Below are 26996 nucleotides of genomic sequence, written 5' to 3' on the forward strand. Positions count from 1 at the left end.
TTTGGTGTTAAATGACAGCTTTTCACCTAGTAGGTTTGTTTAACATACGCTCTTTACGACTGTCTACCTTTTTTAAAAAATTTGCTTTCTACACGAACGATTCATCAGTAATTAAATTTTATTTCATGTGGAGTCGAAACCCAAGATAGACATTAAATTATAAACACACTGTAGTGGTTAACTTCACGGCCACTTTGATCTCCACCGCTTCTGCTTTTATACTTCTTTGGCCTTAAATGGCTATAGGAACAGCTCGAGTTTGCACATTTGCGAAAGTTAGTTCTACATTTTCTTTAAAACTTGTGGAACATCATGCATTAGGATGCCCGAATTCTGATTTCCGCACGTTTTTTCAGGATTTGTAAGCAGGGAAAATTAAGTTTTTGCTAGGATGTGACTTTTGCAGTCAATTTATCTACTCTTTGGCAATTAATTGTTGGTTGTTTTTTTACATTTTTTGAGATGTTTGATCGTTTGGTGTAGACAATTTTGAAAACATAAAGAAACGTTTATACTTTTAAAAATATTTCCTCTTCCGAATACATTGCATTTTTTGTCACTTATTTGATTCATTGAAGCCTTATTGCTTCTCCCTCCAAAAATAGAGCATCACCTCTCCTCCAGTTCCCTTAAGAAACTGTGATGGAACCAACAGAACCACTTTTAGCATTGTTCAATATTGCAATAAAATCTTACTTCTAAGGGCAGAATCTCAGAAAAATCCGCTTTAGTCTTCCGTGGGAATTGGTGTTTTCCCTCAGCTACGAGGTTGGTGTAATATGGCCGCTTGTCGCCTGAATGACACGTTCTTACAAACGCGTACTACACACAAGAGGGAGTAGTCGTGTCCATATCATGATTGCTATGAGTTTATTTTGCATCTTATCCAAATCCTAAGCATAACTTACGCCTTTGCCAATTTCGTTACTACAGAAGTTTGTATTTGGAAGAATTTTTAGCTGAGCAATGTCTCTTTTACCCGGCTGATTAACTAAGGCAATGTCCTCTTCTAGAATTTTTAAAACAAAGCCCTTTACATAACCTTCTATTCCTGCAGTTTAAGTGTTTTTTTTTAAATATGAGTAGTATGTCCTTTTACCAATACCCTGGATGGGTGGGACTTCGGGAGAAGCGTCAGAGGGGACGTTATATTATCCTTGGGAAATTTAAATGTCAATGGTGGTGTTAAGCGATTGACATAATCCGTTGCCCATTAACCAAGAATCATATCAAATGTATTCTGTGACTTAAAGGGCAAAAGATATGCCAAAAATAATTGATTTTCAAATGGAACTGCAAGTTACATTTAATGGCTAAGAAACGCCTTCATTAACTTTAATTTTTTTTCACCTTTTTTAGAGTTGGATGTTTAATTTATTGAATTTGACGAAATTCTGTTGAAATTTTTATAGGTTATGTCCAATTTATTGATTCTTACATCAATCAAATGCTCTGTAAAAATTCGTCAGTTGGCTACACGGGCAATTTAGTCACTCCGACAAGACTTCGGGTGCGACATCTTCAATTTTAGTCTTATAGTGCGGAATTTTGGTGTTATGCAGCAAAGCAAAATTATAATTCATCTGTGAAAATAAAAATTCGAATTTCAATTAGATTGCTACTTTTTAGACCTTTTTCTTTAGCAGTGGTAACCTTGAATAGGGTTTCACCAAGCACCATTTTACAAAAGCTTAATCCATCATGTTTGAAACCCTTGGATTTCTTTCATCGCTTTTTGTCATTTCATCTTGGGCGTAATTTCCTAAATCTAGACGTCGTGGACGATGCCATGACTTACATTCCACTTTCAAGGTCATGACTGTAGCCATTTGGACGGATCACTCCACGCATTAACATTATGGTGTAGAGGTACTTGATTGTCGATACTGGAGAGGAATTTGCGCTTTGGACGCAACTCCCTCTCTCCACAAAATCCAGGACGTGAAGATCCATTGTTCACCTGTGCGTTTAACTACGCGGGCACAGCTTTTGGAACACGCCAGTAGACACCAACTATTCCATTATCTTAATAAAATATATGCTGCTATACCAACTTGACTTCTTACGACTTAGAGCAAGACTCGACAGAGCCCTACCCTACCACTACATTCGCCTTGTGTTTCAATCATTTATGCCATTGGTTATTTTCAATTGCCCCTAAAGAGTCATGCAGCAAAAAAGCATTTGCATACTTCCGTACATTCTTCATAATGCAGGTACTTAAAATCAATACATAAGACATTGTCATTTGTCATAATTTAGTGATTGAGCAGGCAGAAGTTCTCCCTCACATCCAAAGGAGCAGCAAATTTGACCTTCAAATCGACCAATTGAATGCACGAAGGAGTCGAAGCATCAGTAAACTCTCCTTCATTGCTTTTCAACGTCCTCTTGATAGGTGAATGCATTATCAAAGAAATTTATGGACTCTTGAGCAACCTGAAGCTGTTGTCCTTGTTGCTGTTGCTGCAAGTAACATGTAGACGTAGGAGCCAACGGTTGGAGATGGAAAGCCATGGTTATTCCCTGTTTTGCAGGTCCTTCGCGTTGCCAAGACAACGTATCACCGTTTCCATGGTATCGACTGTTGTGACTGAATGGCAGATAGGCGAAAGGAACAGCTACAGAGCCGTTAGTTTCTACCTGGGGGTCATCAAACATGGTCATTGGACCTGTGCAAGGCATACAAAAACGAGTGATGATGAAGAAAACTTTGTCCCTCCGCCCTCTCCATAACTTTGACTCTCACTCCTCAAAGTGGGCTAAAATTAAATCCAGAAAATTGGCCTCATGCCACCAATATGGACTTATTTTCACTTTCGAAGTTTTCTGCTCCTTTATAGGCTGACTTTTAAATGTAGAAAAATAGTACTCAATCACCTGAAAGTAGTATGTCCCCCAGGAGATCATCCAGTCTAAGTGAATTGATAGTCTCGTCTGACTCTGCCGTGGCTGAGCTATTGGCTGCAGCAACAGCGGCGGCAGCGGCAGCGGAAGTAGTGGCAACGCTTCCAATCCTGGCCACAAGAAATCCTGAAACCCGTTGCAGTGTCGGCACCAGAAGAAGCAGCTCCCCGAATCGACCCTCTGGGAGGTATTGGTTGTCATTCATGACGTTCATTAGTTCGATTTGAAGCCGACTCCGTGAGGCTTCTACGGTGAGGCGACCATTGGGTGATAGGTTAAGGTGACCTTAATGCGTATTATCAGTAGTTTTATTCAAAATCACTGCATTTTTTGTCAATGCGTATCACGATAAACTCATAAATGTCAAAAAAAAAAGATCTAAACCAAAGGTATGCGGTATTTTATGCACTACTCTTGCTGATTAGGCATTGACAATTTAACCATCTAGGCCCTCGTTCATTGGTTGAACTTAAACCAATCAGATATGTGGGTTACCACAAATAAGTATAAGAATGATTTTGTCAGTAAAATACTTAAATCATCTGTAGAAAATTTCGAATCGACGTAAAATGATGAAGGTCTTCGATGTTTAATTTTACGTATTTTAAAGACAAATGAGTTACAAGGTGGAGTCTTTGGTCTATGCTGATTGGCCATTGACGGGTTGAACACCACTCATTGGGCATTGGTTGTTTGGATAAAAAACAGTGTGGTTTTTGATAACTTAGTCAAATAATTTTTAAAATTCCTTAAAGAATTTTCAAATATTCTCCAACTGATTTCTACTATCCCAAATTCTGACCTTTTCCACTACCAACGTTTCTTACAAGACGCATTTCACTTTTTCGATCCGAGCCTGAACGTCACAGATGTGTGACGCTTATTTTTCATTAGGTGTTGATCACCAGTTGCGTATGACCGCGTCGCAAACAGATTCCTAGTCTTGGCCTAGAGATAAATGCACATCTCAGGTTTTGTTCGAGTCCAATGCAATTATTCGCGTCAGTACCGGAAAAAAAGTGGTATATTAGACCGATGAATCGTCCAAGCCTTGATTACTCAGTTCTGTTTGAATTGTCGGTACCAAAAATCAGGCTTGTTCTTGGTAGTTAAATTCGCGCCAATGATACATCACTTTTAAAAGCATCATCTTCAGGCATTTTAGGAAGATCGATGTACGAGTTATTAATCAGGTCAGTTTAACAAAAGCTGATTAAAATTTGATTGGACGATTTCATAGACTATAAAATTACCCGCACTCAAGAAAATAATTGCCTTGAGGCAAATAAATTCTGTCTCTCCAATCGCCAACTCCAGCAGTGGTCGATAAATGGTATTGGCAATGACTTTGAGAATAGCATCCAACTTGCTGTCATCCGCGCAACAAGGCATGGCTGGAAATTCATTGCAACCACCGCCACTGGCTTTGATTACTTCCATAAACGCGATATTTAACCGATGAAAGAGGTTGATAAATGTCCCAGCCTCGTCGATTTGTTGAGATGACGTGCAAATGGCCTGCCAAACCATGCTTAGAAGGAGCAATTCCCCCGAGTTCCCACGTAGCAAAGTCAGCTAGATCAAGCGCAGAACATGTATTTACTACTTGCTGCGCTTAAGTAGACCTCCTATTATCAAGAAACACAATACCTGATCTTGCATATCCAGATTAACAAAACAATCCAGCTGTCTTGCCCAATTGATTAAACGAAAAAGATGAATTTTCATGGCTGAGCAAATTTCAGCTAGACTTAGTGGTCCAGTAGAGGAAAGGTCCTTTGTCTCAATCCCTTCAGTTGTCTATAAATAAGAAGTATTTACTGAAAAAATCTTCAGGAATCTACCGCTTTGGATTCAACCTCGGCTCTAAGTAGAGTGCTGATATCGATTAGAGTGCCATTCAGTCCCGACGCGTCGCAGAATGGCCTTCGGTTGCTGATTTTATCGCGCTCGTTTTGGACCGCTGTTAAAAAGGACCATGAAGGTAAGACCCTACTGAATTGCAAAAAGTAGTATCAGACCATAAGGCCACTTTATTCATTGCCTCACCTGCGCGGTTCATGCCCACTCGGAAGCACTTTTTCAGCCGGCAAAAACGGCATTGATTACGCATGTCTTTGTCAATTGTGCAAGTTCGATTGTACCGACAACTGTAGGTGTGTTTTCGACGCACAGAACGTCGGAAAAATCCCTTACACCCGTCACATGAATATGCGCCGTAGTGTTTGCCTATTTAAAGCAATAATAGCTTATTAAAAGGCAAATAAAAATGAAAACTGGCAATTATGTTCTTTAGTATGTACATTTTGTCAACTCCTAGGCTCTTGGCTCTTTCGCCCACTGAATAATATGCCCTGCCGTGACACCAAACAGGTGCAGAGCAAAAAAAACTTGTCCTCCTGATTTTGAAGACTAAATATCATGACATAAGCTTATAAGAAAAAGAGGTCCGAGTCTATGTAAACTTATGAGACAGGTGCTTTTGAAATAGCGTTGACGTCTGACGATCATTCCGATTTCAAATTTTGCGACTCTGTGGTGCTAGGTAGGAAATTGAGGAAATGAGGAAAAAGGACACAATTCTTTGTTTTTGCCTCACTTTGCTCTCTACAACTTTTTGGTTATTCTCAACTCTGCCAATGTTGGTGTGATAAAGAAGGGAAGTGCTGCCCGTTCCTATTCTTCATCCTGTATCCGCTTCTACTCCTTCTTTCTCCGAGTGTGAAAACGAAGAGCTAAATGGAAACGGAGGTTGTTAAGGCCCTATTTAAGCCTGCATTCTAGGGACAGAATTTTCTGAGAATGACAATTTTACACGGCAAAAAGGCACTTTTTTTGGAGATAACCCCTTCTATCTTCACGGTGCTCATTTATGGTCACTAGTACCCGATTCACACGAGGCCGCCTTCTGATTGGTGGAGTCGAGTGCTCGCGGTAAATTTTTATACGCGCGTGTGTCTGTGTGACGCCATCTGAGCAAACAATCGGTGCACAAGGCCGCCTCGAATTGAGAACAGTAGCGTGTCTCTTGCCCCGTACCCCCCGCTCCCCACCCTCCTGCCTATACAAACAACCGACAGACGCGCACACACACACATTTGCACGCAGTATAAATAAATAAAGCACACCTACACGCATGTGTTCGCAGGTCGCCCCCTCCACCCTCCCCCTCTCTCCACACACACACGCACCTGGCTCTCTGATTGGCTGCCTGTTTCAAAACGCGCTATCTGACGGATTAAGCGTGAATTTGCCACTAGTGGCTAAAAATCTGTCCAACTGATTATGCTCGCCATACTTTTTTTCTTCTCTTAAAGATTTTTTTAGGAAACATTCTATAGTATTATACTAAATTTTAGCAGCCTCTAAATGTTCATTATAAAGACGATTACAGATATACAAGTCTAACAGTGTCCTCAGAGGTAATTTGACCGGTACATCGGTGGAGTCTATCTGGAGTCTTCCAGATGGCCGAATTCTGGGAGACACAGAACAACAGGTTTGTTATAAACGCTTAGAGGTTTTACAATCACTCAAATCTAAAGACCTACATTGCTATTAGGAATAGAGCAAGACTATTCTTGAACAATATTAAATCTTCGATCCTAGGTCCTTTGAAGAGTTAACTAAGGGTTTAACATGCAGGATTCAGAGCCTTGGTTGCTATAGTGGCCTGAAAGCAGCTATGATTGGGTTATGGACATTGCGAGAGCTGAAATGATAGACAAAAGACCGACCAAAATCTGAACCTTTCGAGCTCTTCATTCCCCATGAACGTGTTTTGGTGGTCCCGTAATTCAAAGGGAAAGGTGTGTCACCCTCAGTAAGACTCTTAATGCCCTAGAACAGAGCAGTACCAACAAATTTGGGTCCTGTTTAATTCTACTTGATTAGTGATGAAACAACCCGTTTGGGTGTGTGCATGTGAGGCAGAAGGCCAAACGACCACGGATGGAATCTACCTCCTCCCCACACCATAAAGGTGTACAAGGAAAATTTCTTAAGAAACAGCTGGAATTGACGAGTCACTGAGAGTGAAGCCTTACTACCTGTTTGAAATGTGTAAGGTTCTAAAGAAACCTTGTCTTAGGAAATAGGTCGAAGGAGGTCCACATGTAAAATAGCCCAGACAATGAAAGAAAAAAGTCAGGGAATTCGCCATTATAAGCCAGACAATTTTCATAAAAATAGGTTTGGACATATCCGAATAGACAATAGGGATGACTGTACTATTGAATAAGCAGAATTAAGTCATTCTCTTTCCATTGAGATCACCCCAAATAAACAGCGGGTAGTTTAATTGTGACTCCGAAAAGGCACGTATATGTCGAATTCAAAGAGGCCCCAAATACACAAGAAGATATCAAATTCAGACTACTCCAGCTGTCTTGAAACAAGACGCCAATGACAAGGAGTGTTCAGCAGATGATGGTTGGAAACATCACAAATCAAGGCAGCTTCAAATGTGCTTGAAAAGCGATGCATTGATTATAGCAAGTTATGATTTAGGATGGCTTAGAGTGGCAGTTCCGTGTCTCCAAAGGAGGGTCACGTCATTAGCTGCCTTCTTTCAAATTAGCAAGTTAAAGTAAAAGCCCACCCGTTGCTTTGTCTCCACAAATAAGACAGGTGGAGATGGGTAGAGAGGCAGAACCCGACGGAGGTCGGTCGTCGATTTTGACTTCAAAAGAGGCCATCAGGGAATCCTCCTGATGGGGATTCCTTCCCCCCGGGCTGGCCTCTCCCTTTACGGCATGCTGTGAACCCCGACGGCAGCGTGACCTTGGAGTAGAGGTCACCTCAGGGGTGTGAGAGTACCCACTGGCTGTGGTGTTACCATTGACAACAGCTGTCAGCATCTCACCTTCAGCGATTCCTGATTCTGAGTTCATCTCTGTAGTGTTAATAAACAAAAAATAGTCATCTCATCACATACGCACCATAAACTGACGTCGTAGAAGAATGACATTTGCTTTAAATGGCCAGATTAGTGTCAATGTTTGGTATCTAAGTCAATCTCTAATACTGCTTACTCTTTCGATATTCCTCGTGGTTGGTAATTAACGGCTCCGCACAGGTGAATCCAATCGGCTCTAGAACGGGTGCATAGTAGGCGGCATTTGGATCAACCTGAGTCTCCCATCGCAACTGCGTTTGGTCTGGGAGGTAGGGTCTATAGACGTCGGTTGAATGTATCGGTTCAATGGAACATGAAGTTGGGAGGGGTGTGAGCCATGCACCATTCTGATTGGTTACGGGAGTTCCATTGTAGTAGGAGGCGGTTCCAGGAACACTCTCCACAAAATTTGTATCGACGAGACTTGGCAAGAGGAGGGAGGAGTCTTTAGGAAAAAAGGATTTTTAAGTCGGTTTTTTGTATTATTAATGAGAAGTTAAAGGCTATAAAAGATATGCTTAAAGTTAGTTGGGTCCACATCGAAGTCAGACACAAATCTACACTAGATACGCACATTTTGTTGTCATCACAGTTATCACCTATAAATCTGAAGCTTTCTCCACATTCCATACTCCCAACTACGAGAAATGTTTGAGTCAGTCCAGAATTTGTAAATTTCTACAAAAGGAAGTAAATGAGCAACCCAGATCTAGTCGAGGGCGGATCCATTCCAGACACCGATGACTAGGATAAGAAGCAACAATGGTAGCGAGTGTTCATCGAAGAGGGCAGAATGATAAATGAAGGCGGAGACAAGTTTGTACTCTCTGCCCAAAAAGATTAGCTGTTTCTTTATTTCTTAATCTTCAGGATCCAGAGGAAGGCAAATTTTTTGCAGTCCAATTACCGCCAGCACCGCTACCACCAAACTAGCTAATTCACCTGCCACCGTTGGTTGAAGTTACCAGTTTAAATTAGACTGCATCATTTCGTCTGTCTAAAACACACTCAAGTGCGCTTCAAAAAACGTTGCCCTGTCATTTCAACTGATCAAAAACAAATTGAAAAACCTCTTGGTTCTCAATTAAATGAAGTGATCCGCACAGCCCACTGACTAAGGCTCAATCAGCAACGCTGACAGGGTGATAAACCCCAAAACACCCTCCCCCCTCTCCACAACAAAAAATGGACTTTGACATTGAAAATATCAACGTGGAGGCATGACACAACCCAAAGTGGGTTAGAATAATCGAGGAGAACTTATGATTTAAAATCCAGTTAAGTGTCCATTTGATGATAGGAAAAAGGCCTTTTAAAGATTTTACGTTGTTTTTTTGAAAACAGAAATGCTAAATTAAAATTAGCCAATAGGAGAGGATCAAAGTTTGCTTTTATACGGAGACCATAATAATGCTCAAAAAGATCACAAAATGACAAAGAACGACTTTTAAACAAACCTCTGAACCACGGCTTGTACGGCAACAAATAATTTGCATTCCCCCACTTTTTGAGCAAAGTCGAAAGGATCGCTTATAGCAATTTCCTCTTCTTCTTTCTCTTCCCATCTCGGCAAAAAAGGTGTCATTATTAGTAGCTTTGGGAGTGACACCTAAACTGTAACTCGTTCTGCCTTGCAAAGCCCATCCTGATTGGCTACAAAGCATTCGGCCAATCAATGGAAAAATCGATATTGATTGGTAACAAGGCACCAATGTGTGATGGATTGTTGAGTACAGCTCAAATGGCAGCGGGTGAGGAAGGTTCACATGAAGCACGTCGATGATGCAAATGCCTTCAGGAGATAGATGGACGGGAACTTGGGACAAGTGAGCTCTACACAATTTGTGACTAGGCCAAGGTCGACCTTATGAACTTTTGAATCTTCATGACATTTGAAAGTGACTACTGGATGGCATTTTTATTTTGGACAGTCTTTAGAGGTAACCTGGATGCAGCAGAATGTTGAGGAATCGCCCTATAATGATTGCAGACATGGCAGGTCAGGTGAGAATACCACTGAGAGATGGATTTGTTATAAACGAACTGAGAAAAGGTCGCTATAAGGTGACATCAGACCTACGTGGAATCTTTGTCAGAGGTAAAATCAACATTTGAATATCCCTACTCCCCTGAACAGTCAGGAACAACTACGGATTGACACTTTTGTCCTCTGCAGTCATGTAAATCCAATTCAACGTCGCTGGCTGATGTTAAACCGATCTTTAGCGGTTGCAGATAAGGGTACTGCAAAGCACGTCGAAGACGAGACAACCTCTGTGAGATAGATAAATGTATATGTGAAGTATCATCAGATTAAAAAGCACCAAGAAAAGAGCGTCACTTTCTGACTTATGCCCTTTACAAAACCTGTCATCCCAATTTATTACAAGGATGCGAGAGAAGGGACCTGGAGTACAAAAGGCCGATATTATGTAAGTATATTACTTTCTTATATAAGCAACACTTTTTCTCTCTGAAACGAAGATGCCACAAATTTTTGATGTTTTTACGCCTTAAGAGTCGGGTTTTTTTAGTAGCGTCTCCTTAAATCATGAGATACTGGGCTATTAGAGGCTTCTTCGTATTAAAAGCCCAGTAGCACTATCGAAAGTTCCTATTTAATTCATCAAACCTTGGGTATCTTCTTATCAGGACTTTGCTACCGTAAGGTGAAGAACGAAGTGATGGACATCGTGGTTTGTCAACTGTCACCCGATAGCTTACGACGCCCAGCGCCCATTTGTCTGATACCTTCCGCTGTGACTTTCCTGATCAGATGATGCAAGCACAGAATAACAGCTTCGCTTTCACTGTAGTGGTACTGAATTCGACTAGAAGGTGTTCTTCAAACCTCAATCTCGAATTGTCTAAACTGCCATTCTTCACCAATCCCAATAGTAGAGGGTAATTATGCTATCAGAAACTGAAGTCTACAAGAGATTTTGGCAGCATCTTCTGCCAGCTGACCCCGACGCAACGCATTTCATCAAACCAAGGGCAACTCTGGAATTACCTATTTTTTTCTGTGACTCAAACGCTGCAGAGCGATTTGATACCACTTCATACACCACAGTCAAATCAGGCAAGAAATGGATAAATGTTCCCGACTTTGATACTCTGTCTAGGGAAAAGAAGTTAGACGAAATAAAACATCAGAGTTTTTACGAATGAACTTGTAGAATGTAGTATGGAGATGAAAATCATGTTCATCACAAATTCGCTAGGTCATTATCACCACAGATGGTTAAGTGACGAACATCTTTGTTGAAATGCATCCCTTAGTGCTGGCGAGTGGACAAATTGGAGGATTCTTGCGACCACTCGGACGGCATTAATCCATTTAGAAGATGAAATCTGAGCTCCATAAAAATCTGATCCACCAACATTACCAGAGTGTGAGATGTCCTTCTCAAGCCAATTTTCTCGATCAAGAGATAGGCAACTGGAGGTTGAAGGACAAAGAAGAACTTTAAATGGGCCCGTTTGAACAATAAAAGGTAATTTTTAAACATTCTTGTCAGCTTTGTGGAGAACAATTTAATTTTGTCTTTCGAAGTTTAACTTAGATAGGAAAAGCCGACTTTTGATCTCCATGTAATCAGTTGTCAAGAAGTGTGAATGAGGCATCCATTGTTTTTAGTCAGTCGATCATTCCGTAAGATGGCAAAGTTTCCCTAAGGTGGATGCTTGCATTGCCCAGAACCCCTTAGGAGGTCTGTTCTTCATTCTTGTTCATTTTATGCATAAAAGCAATCAATTTCATGATTTGTGCAACAGACAATACAGTGTAAGTGATAGGAAAAGCCCTCCCTTGGTGGATGGTCGAACTTCCAGGCAATTATAACAACTGCAAGAACAAAAGGCACAACAAAACGGAGTTTATTTTTTTGCACTACTCCCTTTCATGCAATCTAAAAAAACTTTCAAGCTTTTGGTCCAGTTCTCCGGAAATTGATGACAATTCCTTATCACCCGAAGTTTGATCAGACGGCACAAATCGGCAAAAGGACATTTTACACAATAAACTTCTTTTTGATAAACCGTGATGCCAAACTCAATTAATGAAAGCACTGACACCTCCTGTCTGTATCACGCTTGCCATCGCTTAATGAAACACCCTTGATGATATCAACTTGCCCTGCGCAAAAACATATTAAAATGTTGACAAATGACAAGTTAGTAAGTTGAATTGGATCTACGTGTTAAATCTTTTCTTCCAGACCTGCACACCTTGTTCTTAGAGTAGACTAGAGTGCTGTAATGACAGAATGAGTCGTCAGAAGCAAGTTCTTCAACCTTCATGCCTTATTTAAGAATCTAACTTCATTCATCGGCACTTGAAATGGATTTTCAACTTTTGCATTATTCACTGGTTTACCTTCAAGGGTGGCCTGGAAGGTGATAGCAAATCTAAACAAAAAGCGAAAGAGCATTATCGATTACTTGTCATTCACTGTCTAGTAATCATTAAGGTGACACCGATGAATGCAGCTCACAGTGTTCACAGACCGAGTAGGTGAATGTGACAGGCTAGGCACGAGAGAACAGAGTTCGACATGTAGGTCCGCTGAAGCGCAACAGCTGCGGAAGGGTTCAGAAGTCCAAAAGCACACACACACACACAGTGAGAGACACACACACATGGATGGAGTCACCTTTAGACCCCAAAACGTTTCAGCTTCCCCAGCATCTCTCCGTCCAAAGTCTACCCTGAGTTGAAAATAGACACACAAATACTACACAGATACAGAGACACTCACCGTCCTCGAACTCCTCGCCTGAAGTGTTCACGAATTGCTGCGCATGTTGCCGTGGTTGGACGATGCCACCGTTGCTGCTATTGTAGAGGTCCATTTCAAAGTTGTGTGGATTCATGTCTACTCTGGAGGCTCAACACCTACCTACTACTGGCTCCCCTCGTAGTACAACCACAGTTAAGTGGTCACACGGACGCACCCGACGCGCATTCACACGCAGACACACACGCACGCGTCGATCGCTGATCGACGGTGGTTGGATGTGTATGGTGCCGTGGTGTGGTGTGCTGTGCTGTGCAAACATTGTTCGTGGTGTGTTTGAACAAATGGAGAGTAGGGTGTAGAAGGAGTAAAGCGTGACAGCAGACACATTGGATAAATAGACAAGTTGGACGGATAAAATGGTTGACCAATTCTCGTGTATTTACTTTGCACCGTGGAAGGAGATTGGGGTGGGTGGATGGGTGCGTGAGTGAGTGAGTGAATAAGTGACTGAACGGATGAATAATGAGACCAACGAGGCCTCCTCAAGCTCGACAGATATGGCAGAATTTGAGAAATTTGGACAGTTATCGTCTGTTATGGTACATTATGCTGGCTTGTCTTCTGAGATTTGGCCTTCAGAATGGTGCAACCCAGTAAAATGAGACTGGATAGATTGCAAGCTTCCTAAAGCGTGATTTAAACCAGTCTAGAAGTCGTCAATCAAGTAGAGATGTCCGTGGAAAAGTTCAGCAGAGAAAATTTGCTCGTTTCTGCTAAAGGCTTTACGACAAAGAGATTTCATCCACTTGGAAGTAATTTACCAGAATGTCATTAAATCGCCTTAGGGACGGTCTTTTGGATGTCAGTAAGGATCGCGACTGAGGTTTTAATTATCACCGCCGAAATGGCGGTTATTGTTTAGAAGGGACTTCTTCTTTTCGGTGCCATAGTAAACTGGCGTGACGGATCCGCTCTCCACGACTTATATATGAGTACTGTTGTTGCATTTCCTTAAAGCCCAAGCTTTACTTCAAGCGACGCCCACCTGCAAGGACTCCTGAATGGGAAACCAAGGAGGACAAAGATTCAGCGCCAAGACAAAGTGATAAGAATGATCTATGATAGTTCGACTGCACCGAAAGCTCTTTCAATGCAAACCTTAATTCTAAAACTACATGGGGAAGTAAAGAAATTTCAAACTTCTCGAAATGCGTTCTCTTCAGCCTCGAATACAATTGTCAGTCCCGGCTTCATTTGAACATTATTCTTTTTACCCTTTCAATGTCTCTGAAATACTGACAATTATTAGAGGGAAAGCCCAAGTGTTTACTTAGTACTCAGAAAGCAAAAGTTATTCGGCACTTAAATTTCTGGATAAAAATCGGTTTCCTTTTCGATCTTCTCTCAAGGTCATTTATTTTATCCTCTAGATGTAAAAACCTGCAGGTCATCACAGTTGAAGGGCTGCAAAAACGTTCAAGTGTGGAATGTAGTTGTACTTCTGATCTTTCAAGGATATTTGATCACAAATAGACAGGTATCATGACAATGAAAGGTGGCAGGACAGAATACTTTTAGGACGAAAACTCGCAGAAATTGGCTGATGTTGTAGATTTTGACTGCCCACTGATTTCCCAGTTTGTAACCAAAGCACCAACGCATTCGCCTAACCTAAAGTAGAAGGTGACCGCAGCATCACTACTTGGAGGAATGCCTTCAAGAGGCCATAAAAGTGGAGACGAGACGGCGCCTGTGCAACAGATATGGGTAACACCCGCTGTCTCTTGGAGCTAAAGTCTAACTGTGAAAGGCGGAAAGCCCAATTCACCTCAAGCTAACCTGTTATCTGGTGCGAGCTCACATCAGGAGGAATACGACACCTACAAGCCACATCAAGTCATTTCCGCAGACTCTGCTTCCAAGATCTCTTCTAGTTACTCGATTTGACTTGCTAGTGAAGCGCACAAAAATCTCTGTGTCTAAAACTTGTTCCACAATCTTCTTCGCCACCCAATGATAGAGTAAAGTTCCCCTCAAATGCAATTAGAACTCAATGAGGCAGATTCATTTCCATCGCATAGCCCACGTTGCAACACCGCGTTGGTCTTCTGGTCTTTGTTACGGCATTTTTTAAACACTGAGGTAAACTTTATGCCAAGAGCGACAGAAAGAAGGGAACAAATTCCCATTCTGGCAGTTAGCCCTGAGAATATTAATAAGATTTTTTCAAATTAATTATTTGTTACTAATTCCTTAAAAGTTCCACTTCTGGTGTTTTTTACTCCTCCTTTCGTTTCCTGCGATTTCCAAAATTTGCCAATATTTTGATGAGCACATGGCAAACGCCATTTTCGCTGAGTCGTGCATTTGTCTACTGATGTTATTTAAGTAGACGCGGATGTAGTCCTGACCTTTATTCTCTTAAGAGCTAATGAACATCATTATACGAAGGATAAATCAAAAGTCTTTGCTACTTATAACATGTGAGTAGCTTCTGGATTCGCAATGGGCATATTTTTTTGCCTGACATGCCGGCTACGCGTTGAGTTTGTTCATCGAAGATAAGGTGATATTGAAGCAGCATTATCGAGGAGTGAGTTGGAAACAGCGCTCTGTTAAATACTGAAGCGTGTGAGTGGAAAGAAGCTCCATCGTATCTTCTCAACGTGAAGTGAGATGTTCAAAGGTTACTGGGTTTAATTTTAGTACTTCTAAAAAAGGCAGTTTACGAGGCACAGAGTTTCCAAAGCACCAGCTGTAAATGTAAGATCAACTATTGCGTCCCATTTTAGCTTTGAAACATCAACTGCTTGGATTGTTAAAATTTGACCTTAGCTTTGGCTTTATATGTTTACATGTGGAACCTGTTATGGAGGGCCTAAATGCGGTGACATGAGGTGACAAGTGTGTTCTTTAAATGTTACTGACGGCTAACATGCATGACGAAGGGAGGTCCAGTCCAGACGTCGCTAATCAGTTAACAGGGGGCAGTGAGGGTGAACGAGTACTGCAACGACGTTTGGTGAACATTTGTTCTACGTGCGAAATGCATAACCCACGAGTGTAATCTGTTGCGAAAATGCACAAGTGGAAAACCTTTTTTGAGGGAATGGAGTAGACAGTCAGTCAAGAGCACTTGCAATTCCTAAAAGTTTCATCACACTGGATACGTTGATGCACAAAAAGCATAGCAACCTGTATCCACATATTAGAATGTGTTGGAAAATTTTCCTGCAACAGTTTTTTAAGCTATGAAATAAACATTGGGGCAAAACTAGTTTTTCTCCTCTGTATCCTAGAACTCCATCCCGATTTAGTTACTTACTTGCCTCATTTTTTATTCATATGCAGCACAATAGGAATTTGTTTCCAAAATGCAAAAACATATTTTCTCCCTCTTAATATTTTCCTAATTCTTTTTTCTAGTACTCTCCTCATCGCAGAAAATAAGCGCTTCCGTTAGCTAAAAATATTTCAAATGCGAACCTTATTGCCAAACAACTCAATGTAATTTTGTTTATAGTAAATTACTTTAGTATTCTTTTTCCCTATGACGCCCAATCATTAATACAACTGCGCCAATGGCCTAGCTAAATTCGGCGTCGTTGGCGCCAGGTCCAGACGTCGTTTGTTACAAAAAAATGTGCAATTAAAAGACACTTCCTTGTTTGTCCTTATAATACTAAAGTATATTACAAACGTGAGCATTGTTTTAACACAAATCAAATTTTGTGTATTAGAACATCTAGTAATGGATACTGACTCGTAAGTCAAAATGTGACTTTTTCTTCTGCGAAAATTAACGAGATCAAAGAAGTTAGGGTAGATTTTTAACTTACGAATGCTATTGTGCACATACTATCAAGGTGATGGCGACGAATCGGCCATTGCAGCCCCCAAATTAAAGGCCCTAATTGAAGTTCTCCTATTCAAATCCTGGCAAAAACCCATGCAATTCTTTCAAATAAAGAACCACTTATTTTACAATTTTTTTTGTACCTAACACGTTTACAATATAATTTGGTGCAACAATTAATTAAAAATTGCCTATGTACATGGATTACGTTTGTCCCTTGCGTGATTAACGAAGGCACTAAATAAAAGGGCATGACTTTGGCCACCCCCTCCCTCCCACCCAAAAAATAAACAGCAGACACGGCGACCAAATCTCTTGATCAGCACCTTAATTTGAGAATAAACTGACAAGGTGTTATACCACTTACGGAGCTATGGACGACAAATTAGGTCATTTATTAAAACAGGTCAACATTTGGACTGCGGCGGTTGAGTAACCACAAGGAGTCGGGTGGGGAATGTATTGATAAGGGCCTAGAAGAGATGGCAGACTTGAGACAGAAATGACACGACTGCAACGCTACGACATCAAGGTGCGGTGCTTCAGACGGAGGAGAGGGGATCGCTAATAACACAGCCTTTGAGTTAATGTGGACTGTCTCCTCCTTCAGCTCCATTAATGTCACATAAAGAGAGAAGAGCACTCAATTCCGTCGCTAGGTTTCTCAGGAATTGTCGGACTTCGAACTCGAGGATCCTCAGTAGCAAAATGAGACGACTTGCAATAATGGACAGCGTGTTTGAGGACCGACCGTCGGCCAGCCCCTGTCACCACTTTGTTCCTGCTTTGACAAACTGTAGTATCGAATCTGGGTTGTTATTATTATTATCCTCTTGACACTAATAAGCAATGAAATTATTCTCAGCTAATCTTATTTTTTTCCCTATGTGACCAATGTAGGAAGTTCTGCCCTCAAACCTTTCTATTCCATTTTTTGTAGAATATATGCTTTATTAGCAAATGGCAATAATGCCGGACACAATTTTTGAGAGTTCGCCAAAACTCTAAGCAAAAAAACAAAGTGACGTGGGTTGCTAACTACTCTCAACTTCATGAATCTTACAACCTCATTACTGGGTGACCAAGAAGGGTTGCATAGTAAAACAAATGCGGTTGTTACATCAAAATTTGTTAAAAGAGAAATGTCTTCTCTGGAATGAGTCACGTCTATAGAATCGGTCAGAGGGAAGTCCAGTAACCCCTTTTCAGAAGACACGGATTGTAAAGTTTTCTTGTGAGAAAGTCCAATGCTGCACTTGGAAATATGAGATAAGAAGGTACCCCCTCATCATTCGTACCCTTTCCAGTCACCTCTTATAGTGGAAGGAAATGACACACGAGGTTAAACAAACAGTTGGAAGTCGAAAGTGGGACAGAAACGCTGGAGGCTAAAGATAGGTGTTTTGTTTCTAAAAGCAAAACATCTATAAAAAGTGGAAGTGACAGGAAGTTTGTGTCCTCTGGAGACGTGTTAACACAAATGTCACAAATTGGCAGTTTTGACAATAAAAGACAACAAAATCGCATTCAGAGTTTAAACAAATACAACATTTACCCCAAATAGGCACAAAATGGAGGGAAGAATTAAGAAAAAAATGAAGTTTTCATGAAAGTACCCTTGGAGCATAAACAGCATCTATGTGGCGTAAAAAAAAACAACTTCCGTTTTTCTACCCTCTTCTCTGCTTTTCCTACTCCCCCCCCCCCCCCCAAACTCTTAGCATAATATGATGCATTCCTCCGGGAGAAATATCCACTCTCGTCGAGAGGATAACTGACGCTGACCTTTAGTCCTTTGCATTGACTGCGGGGAGGAGGAGTATTTTTGGGCAGAAGAAGAAGAAAAGGAGGGAGATAATTCTGGCAAAGTTGAAGAAAAACTATTCTTATAATATCAATAAAGTAAAAATTTTGCCTTTGTCAAAAGGTAAAATGACTGCGGAGGTGTGCAACCTCAGAAAACAATCCGAAGTTAATTACAGAACAGCAGGGAACATGTTGAGACATGGAGACTCTTTCTGTGCTCCCTTGATTGGTTAATATCACCTTAAATTCAGGGTCAACAAAGCACGAGGATAGAGCCTGATTCTTCTCCGGTGTATCTTTTGGTTTACTTCGACTTGTGGACGGATAAAGACGTCCTAGTTGAAGTCTTTATTGCCTCATTACTCTGAATAGGAAGTTGTGCGATTTCCAACTCACGTGCTCTTCCCCCGCAAAAATATGCCGCAGGCTAGGAGTGGAAGCACCATAACCGACTTCAAAAAAATTCTATGTTTTGAATATCTTACAAATAAGTAATTGAGGCCTCCATCAACAATTTTTCTTATGAATTGGAGCCCAATTTCACAGGCTGTCACGAACCTGCATTTACTACACCTGTCACCAGACTTGTCAGACTGATTGACGGCTTCCAGACGGGTTCGGTAACTTACGCTCTGATTACTTCAGAAGGAATTGTAAAGCGCATTCACCTACCTACCTGCCTGATGTAATGTCAAGTGAAAAATTCTCCCACTTTTTGCATATTTCACCAAGTCGACTAAAACAAACGTCATTTATGTATAAATGGCACTGCTGCATTTATTCCAGAATTTGTTTCCAATTTTTAAGTGTTAAATGAATAAAGCAAGCAATGTGCATGCCAAATTATTTAATGTGGATATCACCACCAGGACAGCGTATTCGAATTCACCGAGGGTGGTGTCGGTGGTAGGGTAGGATGAGGGGAAACGGTAGTGATTTTCAAAAAATTGCCTATGGTCAACTTGTTAAGTCTTCTTCTCAAAAAAATTATCCAAAGGAGCTTTTTTTGCCTTCTATCACCCAAAATTGGAGGACGATGCACTACCGCAAGCGTATTTTGTTTACAGACCCCGTTTTTTGTTGTTTAAGCATTTGCCCCTACACCGATTTAAACAGTCTTCGTCTCTCTTTGTTCCAATGCCTTCCATCTATTCACTAGAGCCTTTACAGGAGTCGCAAAACACAGAGGTGGTCTCAATTCTCCATAGGCTATTAGTACTTTAATCCCTCCTTACCAGTTCTTTTGCGAAAGCCTCCAAAACCGTCACGGACCAACGGCAAGACCGAGAGATCGGCGTGGCCATCGAAACGCGGCGCTGTTTTGAGGGCCCGCCTTTTGCGATCCCCACCCGTTGCAGACATAAATTGGCCGGCGAAAGAGACACTGCCATTCACATTACCCGGAAACGACGTCTAGCTTTAATAAATCAGAAAAAGCTCTTTAAGGGCTTTTACTGCTTTTTTAAAAAAAATCCAAAGGTTACAGGAAGGATGTCAGAAGGAAGCATTTTAAAAACCACGATTGTCTAAAATTTTGCATTGAAAGTAATTTATGAAATGCTAAATTGAACCACGGCTGTTTTTGTAGCCGCATACCAACTGAAGGTCTTGACTTAAATATCTTTTTCGTCACAATTTGTTTAAATAAATTAAAATTAATTGGTGGATTCTAGTATAGAAATATACGAACCGTTTAACTTAGGCCAAAAATTTCCATAGAACCTATCCTTAAATATCTAGAAAAATAGTATGCAAAACAAATAAATTTCAAAATAATTAGAGACTGAGAAACTTGAGGACTTTACAAAATTTAATACTAAGTATTACGGTAGTAGAAGAACACACCTGAGAGGAGGGATAGTTGACGTGGGTAAGCCGCGGAATAGTGGTATTGAGGAAACGAAATAAGGTAAACAAAAAGGCAGTGAAGTTTTTATCAACACTGAAAGTTTCTACCAATAGTTATTTGTTATATTATCCAATTCGAGGGACACACAAGATTTCTGTCAAATTCACTTTTACTAGCTTCTTTCCTTAAAGAAAGAAAGTGGCTACCTCTGACCTCCAGCATTTCTCCCCTACTTTCACCCTCCCAGATCGCCCCATTCTACCTCGTGTGGAATTTTTTATACCAAAATAAGTGGTATTTTTTACATGAAGATGTGTGGGTGTAGAAGAGAAGGTTGTAGGTGAGGATGAGTCGTTATCTCCCTCCCTCTCCCTTGTCTTAAGATACTGTCTAAAAACTTTCAAAGGTGAGATTTACAACACAGTGAGAGCCTTCTTTTGATTAGTTCTCAAGTTCTGGCCATTTTCTGGTTGGGTAGATGGTTTAAACAGTTGAGCCATTTTTTTCCCGCAGTCTACCATACACCCAGACACACCAATTATAGTTCCCTTGGGATGACATGCTGCGCTCCTCGGAGATGTGGGGTAGACGCCGAGAGGACAGTTAAGCTGCAATTAATGACGTGTTTGTTCACCTAACCCATGTCTCATCACAAGCTACTCCGTCCCTCAATCTTGAAGACAAAAGAAGAATGTGGGCAGTAGAGCCACAGAAGGGATTGGGGTCTGCTAGCATAATCGCAAGGTCAGGCCGCCTAACGGAGGTACAATGACGAAGCCCCAAGTGGCCCGTCACCAAAACTGAGAGTTAAACAAACAATTAAAGCATCAAATACACGGCGCCTTTGTGATGACACGAAGAGGAGAGGCGACGAGCGAATTGACAGCCATGTGAAATTATAGCCTACAACCTGTTTATCCGTCGCATGTGACAAGCATTTGCCTGGTAGCTTTCCACAGGACTTCCTCTATCCACCTAAAGCAAGTGTAAAGGTTTGACTCACCCCCATTTTCATTCTAGATCACCGGTGGTACTCAGTTCTCCCTTAAACACCAGAATAACAAATTCTTAGGATAAGGGCACAACTATCTTCCAATCCTTCACCACCCGAACCACCTTACTTAAACCACTTCCAAGTGGGCGGTCTGTTACCATCTGCCGCACAACAGACTTAGCTCCGTTGGTGGGATAATAAAATAAGTTCTAATCAAGATTAGACATTTTGACTGACATTTTGCTAAAATGAGAGGTTAAAAGAAGCAATAAAAAAGAACAACCCGTTGAGAGCATGATAGGTGCCACGGCTCCAACGCACAGTTGCACATCTCCCTCTGCAGAGAAAAAAAAGCAATTGCCTACGCATCACCCGTCACCATCATGTCATCTTATCAAGGTGGTAGCATAAACCGAGTCAACTGTTTTTGCTCCCTCTGTCTGACATTCTCTCCTGATAGAATCAAAAAAGAGATGGTTGTTTCCTCCCTCCCCGCCTCCTTTAATGCAGTCCATTGCGGTGGAGCCGATATCTGTACCACTCTGCACTGTCAAAAGGCTGGGTGAATATTTAAATTTGACTGAAATTTGGCGCCACCTCGAATCTTCGTCCTACCCTTCTGCAAATTAACGGTGCCAATTATCCACCAAGATGCAGCGCTGATGCACCTTTCACAGTCAGGCGATCATGACGTTTGCCGGCATCTAATTTTGCTCTGTACGCAACAAAATTTGTACTTCCTTTTGCGCATTAAAGTACAAGTGGTACTTGTGTCTTCGCTGAAGGTGCTTTCTTATCGCATCGCCATCTAATGAATATTGGCGTCGTGTGTGTCGTTAAGTCGGATGGTGTCCACTCTGCAGTCCGAAAAATTCCACTAATTTGCATAGATGAGGATGCTTGGTCTTTGCCTAATCTCTCTGGTGAATTCATTAGGCACAGCTCTTTGAAGTTGCATAATGACGAAATGATAGCCAAGAGGAGGCCCTCTACAATGACCTTTCCTTGATACTGTCACTCCCTTATTTTGACACGAAAATTCCGGTTAAAACTATCTATATTCAGAAATAAACGCATAGTTTTGGAGTCAAAAAAACAGTTTTTTGATGAAGTTTTATGGAATTTCTTACCATAAAGTGGTGGAGAACACGTGTCACGTATATATGACGCTTTACTCAAGTGTACCTTTGGGTTTGTTACATACATAAGGAGACCATTTTCAAGCTGATCAAACGGCTCAGTAGGTACAAGTTTGTTTATTTTATGTTGACATTTTTTCCTAAGTACCTTTCTAGAGGTTTGAGTCTAAAAGTAGCCCTGTTGTGCGCTTATCGGAGAGATTTTGTGCCGTAGATAAATATAAAGTGAAAAAAGTTGGAATGATTCTGTCCTTGTTTAAACTAGTAATGGATTATTACTGGCAAAAAATTCTCTTTTTGCTTTGGGCGTCAACGTTATCGTTCCTCTCTGTGACCACGCCTCTCTGTCGGCCATGGCAACGGTAATAGACGGAGTTGGGTGAAAACAGCAGAGAGAAATCGAAAAAAACGCTTATTTTTAATCTTAATAAAAATACTGCAAAACTCTCATCGTGGTTCCATACTTTATTGAGTTTAGTGGCATCCACCAATTTCATCGTTGTGTTTGTGAACTGAAGGGAGTCCTGCACCTTTAAAGGTGCCTCATCAACAAATTACTCTCCAGAGAAGTGTTAGGATTAAAAGAAAAAATGTCCCTTTTGTTTAAATGAACAACAATTATTTTAAACAATTCTTACTTTCATTTCACTGCCGTTTTACGGTTGTCCAGTCAACTGTTGGATTATGCCTCTTTGTCTCATAATACACCGAGTTGTAGAAACGGGAGATTGAGACCTCCCTCCTATGTGAAACAGCAAAATCATCCAATCGCCGTAATGATTCTCCCAACGTAAATTGTCATCTATTTCTTTTTATACCCCCTCCCTCTTTGAAGCCCGAATGAATGTACCAACCTTCTTTGTAAAGAGAGTAAGTGTCAAGCCTCTTTGAATGTCCCGTCACCGAATTATAGCCCTGGTAACCGATGAAGGTGTTAAAGGTTGTACGGTTGTAAACGTACCTTTGTCACTGGTGAGCAGAAGGGCTGACAGGGGGAGGATAGCATGAATGACAGAAGCAGGTCTCCACTGTGTACGCGTGGGTGCCATAGAGACTCCCACGGGAGTAATAAGGTGATCAAGGCCTCTCTACGGACGTTCTTATTGATGCTGACCGGTATGGGTAGGCTGAGGGTACGACTGGTGGTCGGAGGATACAAGGAATACCTCCATTTTTGCCTAGTTACGGACCACGATTGGTCATAACCTGAACGTGGTTGGAGGGACATTGAAAGCGAACCTCTGCGTCGTAATAGTCAATCAGGAGGAAGCCAGCTGGGGTACTATTTCTAGATGGTTCTAGACTTCCAAGGAAACAAAATTTCGTAAAAACTTTTAAAATTCGAAAACAAAATGGAAAAAAGGATAGATCAAACTAAAAACATTGCTTTGGGGAGCAAAATTTACACCAAGCTGTTGCCAAAGCTACCAGAGGATTTCGATGTTGCCATTGGAAACCTCTAACCTATTATTGTAGCGAATGGTAACGACTAATCTGCCACGACATCTTTGATCAAGAGAAGTAGCACCGCTAACCACCCCATGTAACAGCAGACCCTGATATGGACATTATGAAGTGACTTGTCAGGTGTGCGAGACAGTGGCAGAGGTGGCGCATTCATATTCCCTCCAAACAGACCATTGTCGAATTTTTTTCAAACATTTTCTATCCATCTGTGTACCTCTTAATCCACCACTCACAAATCCACTCATCCATCTATCTATCCATCTGTATAGTCTAATCAATCATCTATTCATGCATCCGTTCATTTCAAGTCTTTAATTTGCCCTCACACCCTCCATCTACTGTTCAACGACTGACTAGTGAATTACTTAGGTAAAGTAATGTACGCAATTCAGAATCTCCACTTCTGGGGTGAATGGTCCAAAGCTTCAATCATCACGCAACCTTTAGTTATTGCACCTGACTTACACTTCCTGAGAAATGCCACACATGGGGTGCCATGGGGTTGATCACCGACCCGTGTGTTCAAAGACCTTCACAGCCATTAGGAAAGTCCTTTTAAGCAACGCACTCAGGCAGATTGCAAAAGAAGTCGACTAATTAACATTATTTACAGATTATTAACAAAATGTTGGCATTAAAGTCGTGGAATTTGTAGTTTACTACAACCCTTCCAAAGTATATGACACGCGGCATGTCGTAAAAGTACCAATGGAGCCAAACCGAAATATTCCTTTCCCATTAGGCCCCTCCCCACACGGCTGTCACTGTCATTACGGCCCCTACACCGCCTGTACTTTTCCACGAAGAAATTAACATTTGACCCCATAGCTTCACATAAGCGGGCAAGAACTGGATTACATCTGAGTAAGTTAGCCATAGAGCATAAAAATTTGTGCTAATGACAACTCGTCTTAAAGGAATGTATTTAAGGCAAAACCTCTAAAAATACATTTTTAAAAAAGACCAAGTGATAAGAAGCATTTGCAATTCCCGTACTTTCCACTCCAATATTGTTCTTGCCATTCCCGTTGATCTACTCACAAGTCTTTTAAGTAGTATAGCCCCACCTAACGATCAGCTGATACTAAGAGAAGTTGTAGATAATTTAGATGCTGAAACTCTTTTTTCACTCCATTAAACAAAAATATGAAAAAGACCTGTTAATTAAAAATTTCCGGTGGTTAAGGAAACACCTGCTGCGGATTAAAGTAAAAGCGAACAATGTGGTGTTTATTTTGTTTCGATGGAGGAAAACCAGTAAAAGTAATTGGAATTCTCTTCATATAGGTAGGAATTAAAGGGATGGCATCTGTAAGACACAGTCCTGATCCCTTTAATTAAGCGAAGCAATGTGATTGGTTAGTTATGAGGCATTCCAGGCAAGTTGGTGGAAATTTATTTTATATAAAACTTCACGCCATTACAAGAGTCATCTCTCTTTCATTTCCAAAAGGATATTGGCTATTTGTCAATCCCACCACTTTTTTAATTGAGCAGCCTAACCCTAAAAAACACTTATTTTGTCCTCCTACATTTATATCTCAATTTCATCATCTCCCCTTCTTACCCCTCATCATTCAACTGTCTATTTCACACTGCAAGATATTTCTTTTCAGTAAAGACAGGTGGTAGGTGGAGAGAAGAGGGTATGAGGGAGGTGTGTCCCTATCTGACGTCTTAAAAGGCAAGCCATTCCACACGTAAGTTTTTCCTCTGCACTCTGGCCTGCGCAATCGGGCGTTGCGTGGTCCCGTAGGAGGCAGGATAATGCTTTTCTTAGTTGTTTCTAAAGAAGCTATTTTACCTGCTTACCTTCGTACTGCCTTCCGACTATTCAAAATGAACAATCCATCATACACACACAGAGGAAGAGGGAGGGGGATGGGGAGAGCGAGTGCAGTCCCTTTGGGATTAAGCGGTGTGCGCTTTAGATGTCAGTTGGGTGGTGAGGGGCTCTGTTCGGCACGACCAAAGATATTTTTGCTCATGCCAATAGAATGGTGGAATAAACTACAAAAGGACCATCTTATCACATCAGACAGGAGAGTCTGTTCTCTCCGACAGCCAGACAGCAAACAATTTTAACGTAGGCGACGCGTTACTCCTACATGAAATAAAGCAGTGACGGGTAAATGCAGAGGCTTTGAAGCTGCGTATTGTGGTGTGTTGGCTCACCTTTCACCGTGACTTTCACAGGCGGTGTAAACGATTTGTCTTGCTTCACTCACATAAACAATAAAGCGCATTTTAGATGCCTCTTACAATTTAGGAGAAGTTATTGCATCGAAATAAACCAAAAAATGTATGGAAATTTATTTCCCAGTCAACTGACATGGTGGTGCAGTCAACTACTCTCGACGCATATTTGTGACGGAGGAGTCGGATGAGAAAATTGGCGATGTCACACATGTGCGACACTGGCAGTGAATAGGTTGATCATTTTATAAGGGTTGTGTAGAGTACAATTTGGCCGTGGTTGGGTGTCGTTCCCATTTGGGTACTTCGAGGAACTGAAGATTTGACTAAATACGGTTTATTGTCCGCCAAGATTGGACAACAAACGCCCCCATTTGTCATTCACCAAGGGCTGCTGTATCACTACGGTTAGTCGCATCGTCTGCCTGTCCAACTTGTAAAAGTCATTCTCTCATTCATATTTGTCCAATTCATTCAAAGTTTTCAGGGCCTAAACACGTTCCTGACCCCGACTCCAACTGGAAATTCATCATTTCAGCAGTTCCATCGGTTATCGAAGTCTGGCCACGTTTGGTGCAACCGCCTTTGCCTAAGTAAGGATTCTATATCTATTTCACTTTGCGTTGTATCTCTCAGATGCGGTTTGCGCTTCAACCATCCCCGGCAATCCACGTGTGTCCGCGTTTTTTGTGATTTTGATAAAAAATAACATAACCCTAACCCTCCTTCCCCTCCTCATTCGAGTTTTCGCTGTTTCACCTTTACCTTTTGAGGTAAAAGAACATCTTCCTGTAACTTATTTTATCCCTGCGAGGCAAAACATCACATTACTTTCGTCTGTACTCGTTTTTCACAATCATATTACACCACCATCCCTGCAACCGCAGACATAGGAAGACAAAGCAGTAAACACACAAGCACACATACACTTTGGCAGTACCGGAAGAAAGCAACCGTTTATTCCTCTTTCTTTTCCTCTTCTACTACGACTACTTCCAAGCTTACAGGTTGCATGCAAAAAGTTATTCATTCGCCTACATCCTTACAAGAAGCCTCAAAATCCCACCAGCCTCCTGTCTTTGTTCCTCCTTTCCACCCTACTATCAGCCTCCCTGGAATTCTCGCTCCTCCTTCTTCTCCTCC

The 26996-nt window shown here is 41.3% G+C and overlaps 2 protein-coding genes across 2 annotated transcripts; both read right to left on the reverse strand. All coding sequences in view use genetic code 11, as the record gives it.

The window, feature by feature from the left end:
• Positions 1 to 2872: 2872 nt before the first annotated feature.
• Positions 2873 to 12658, reverse strand: EGR_06875 (Hepatocyte nuclear factor 4-alpha; the record flags this gene model as incomplete). Its single annotated transcript, XM_024496124.1, has 8 exons — positions 2873 to 3192; positions 4161 to 4482; positions 4558 to 4707; positions 4752 to 4870; positions 4957 to 5136; positions 7508 to 7801; positions 7941 to 8249; positions 12565 to 12658. 8 exons carry the CDS (start codon positions 12656 to 12658, stop codon positions 2873 to 2875), a joined length of 1788 nt encoding a protein of 595 aa, XP_024349436.1.
• A 4666-nt stretch (positions 12659 to 17324) lies between these two features.
• On the reverse strand, positions 17325 to 24680 carry EGR_06876 (hypothetical protein; the record flags this gene model as incomplete). The annotated part of the gene is made up of 7 exons (XM_024496125.1): positions 17325 to 17657; positions 18188 to 18317; positions 19693 to 19877; positions 22084 to 22342; positions 23377 to 23564; positions 24441 to 24596; positions 24654 to 24680. 7 exons carry the CDS (start codon positions 24678 to 24680, stop codon positions 17325 to 17327), a joined length of 1278 nt encoding a protein of 425 aa, XP_024349437.1.
• Between the last annotated feature and the right edge of the window lie 2316 nt (positions 24681 to 26996).

The sequence above is a fragment of the Echinococcus granulosus genome (genome assembly GCF_000524195.1).
Source record: "Echinococcus granulosus chromosome Unknown EG_S00065, whole genome shotgun sequence".
Classification (NCBI taxonomy): Eukaryota; Metazoa; Platyhelminthes; class Cestoda; order Cyclophyllidea; family Taeniidae; genus Echinococcus; species Echinococcus granulosus.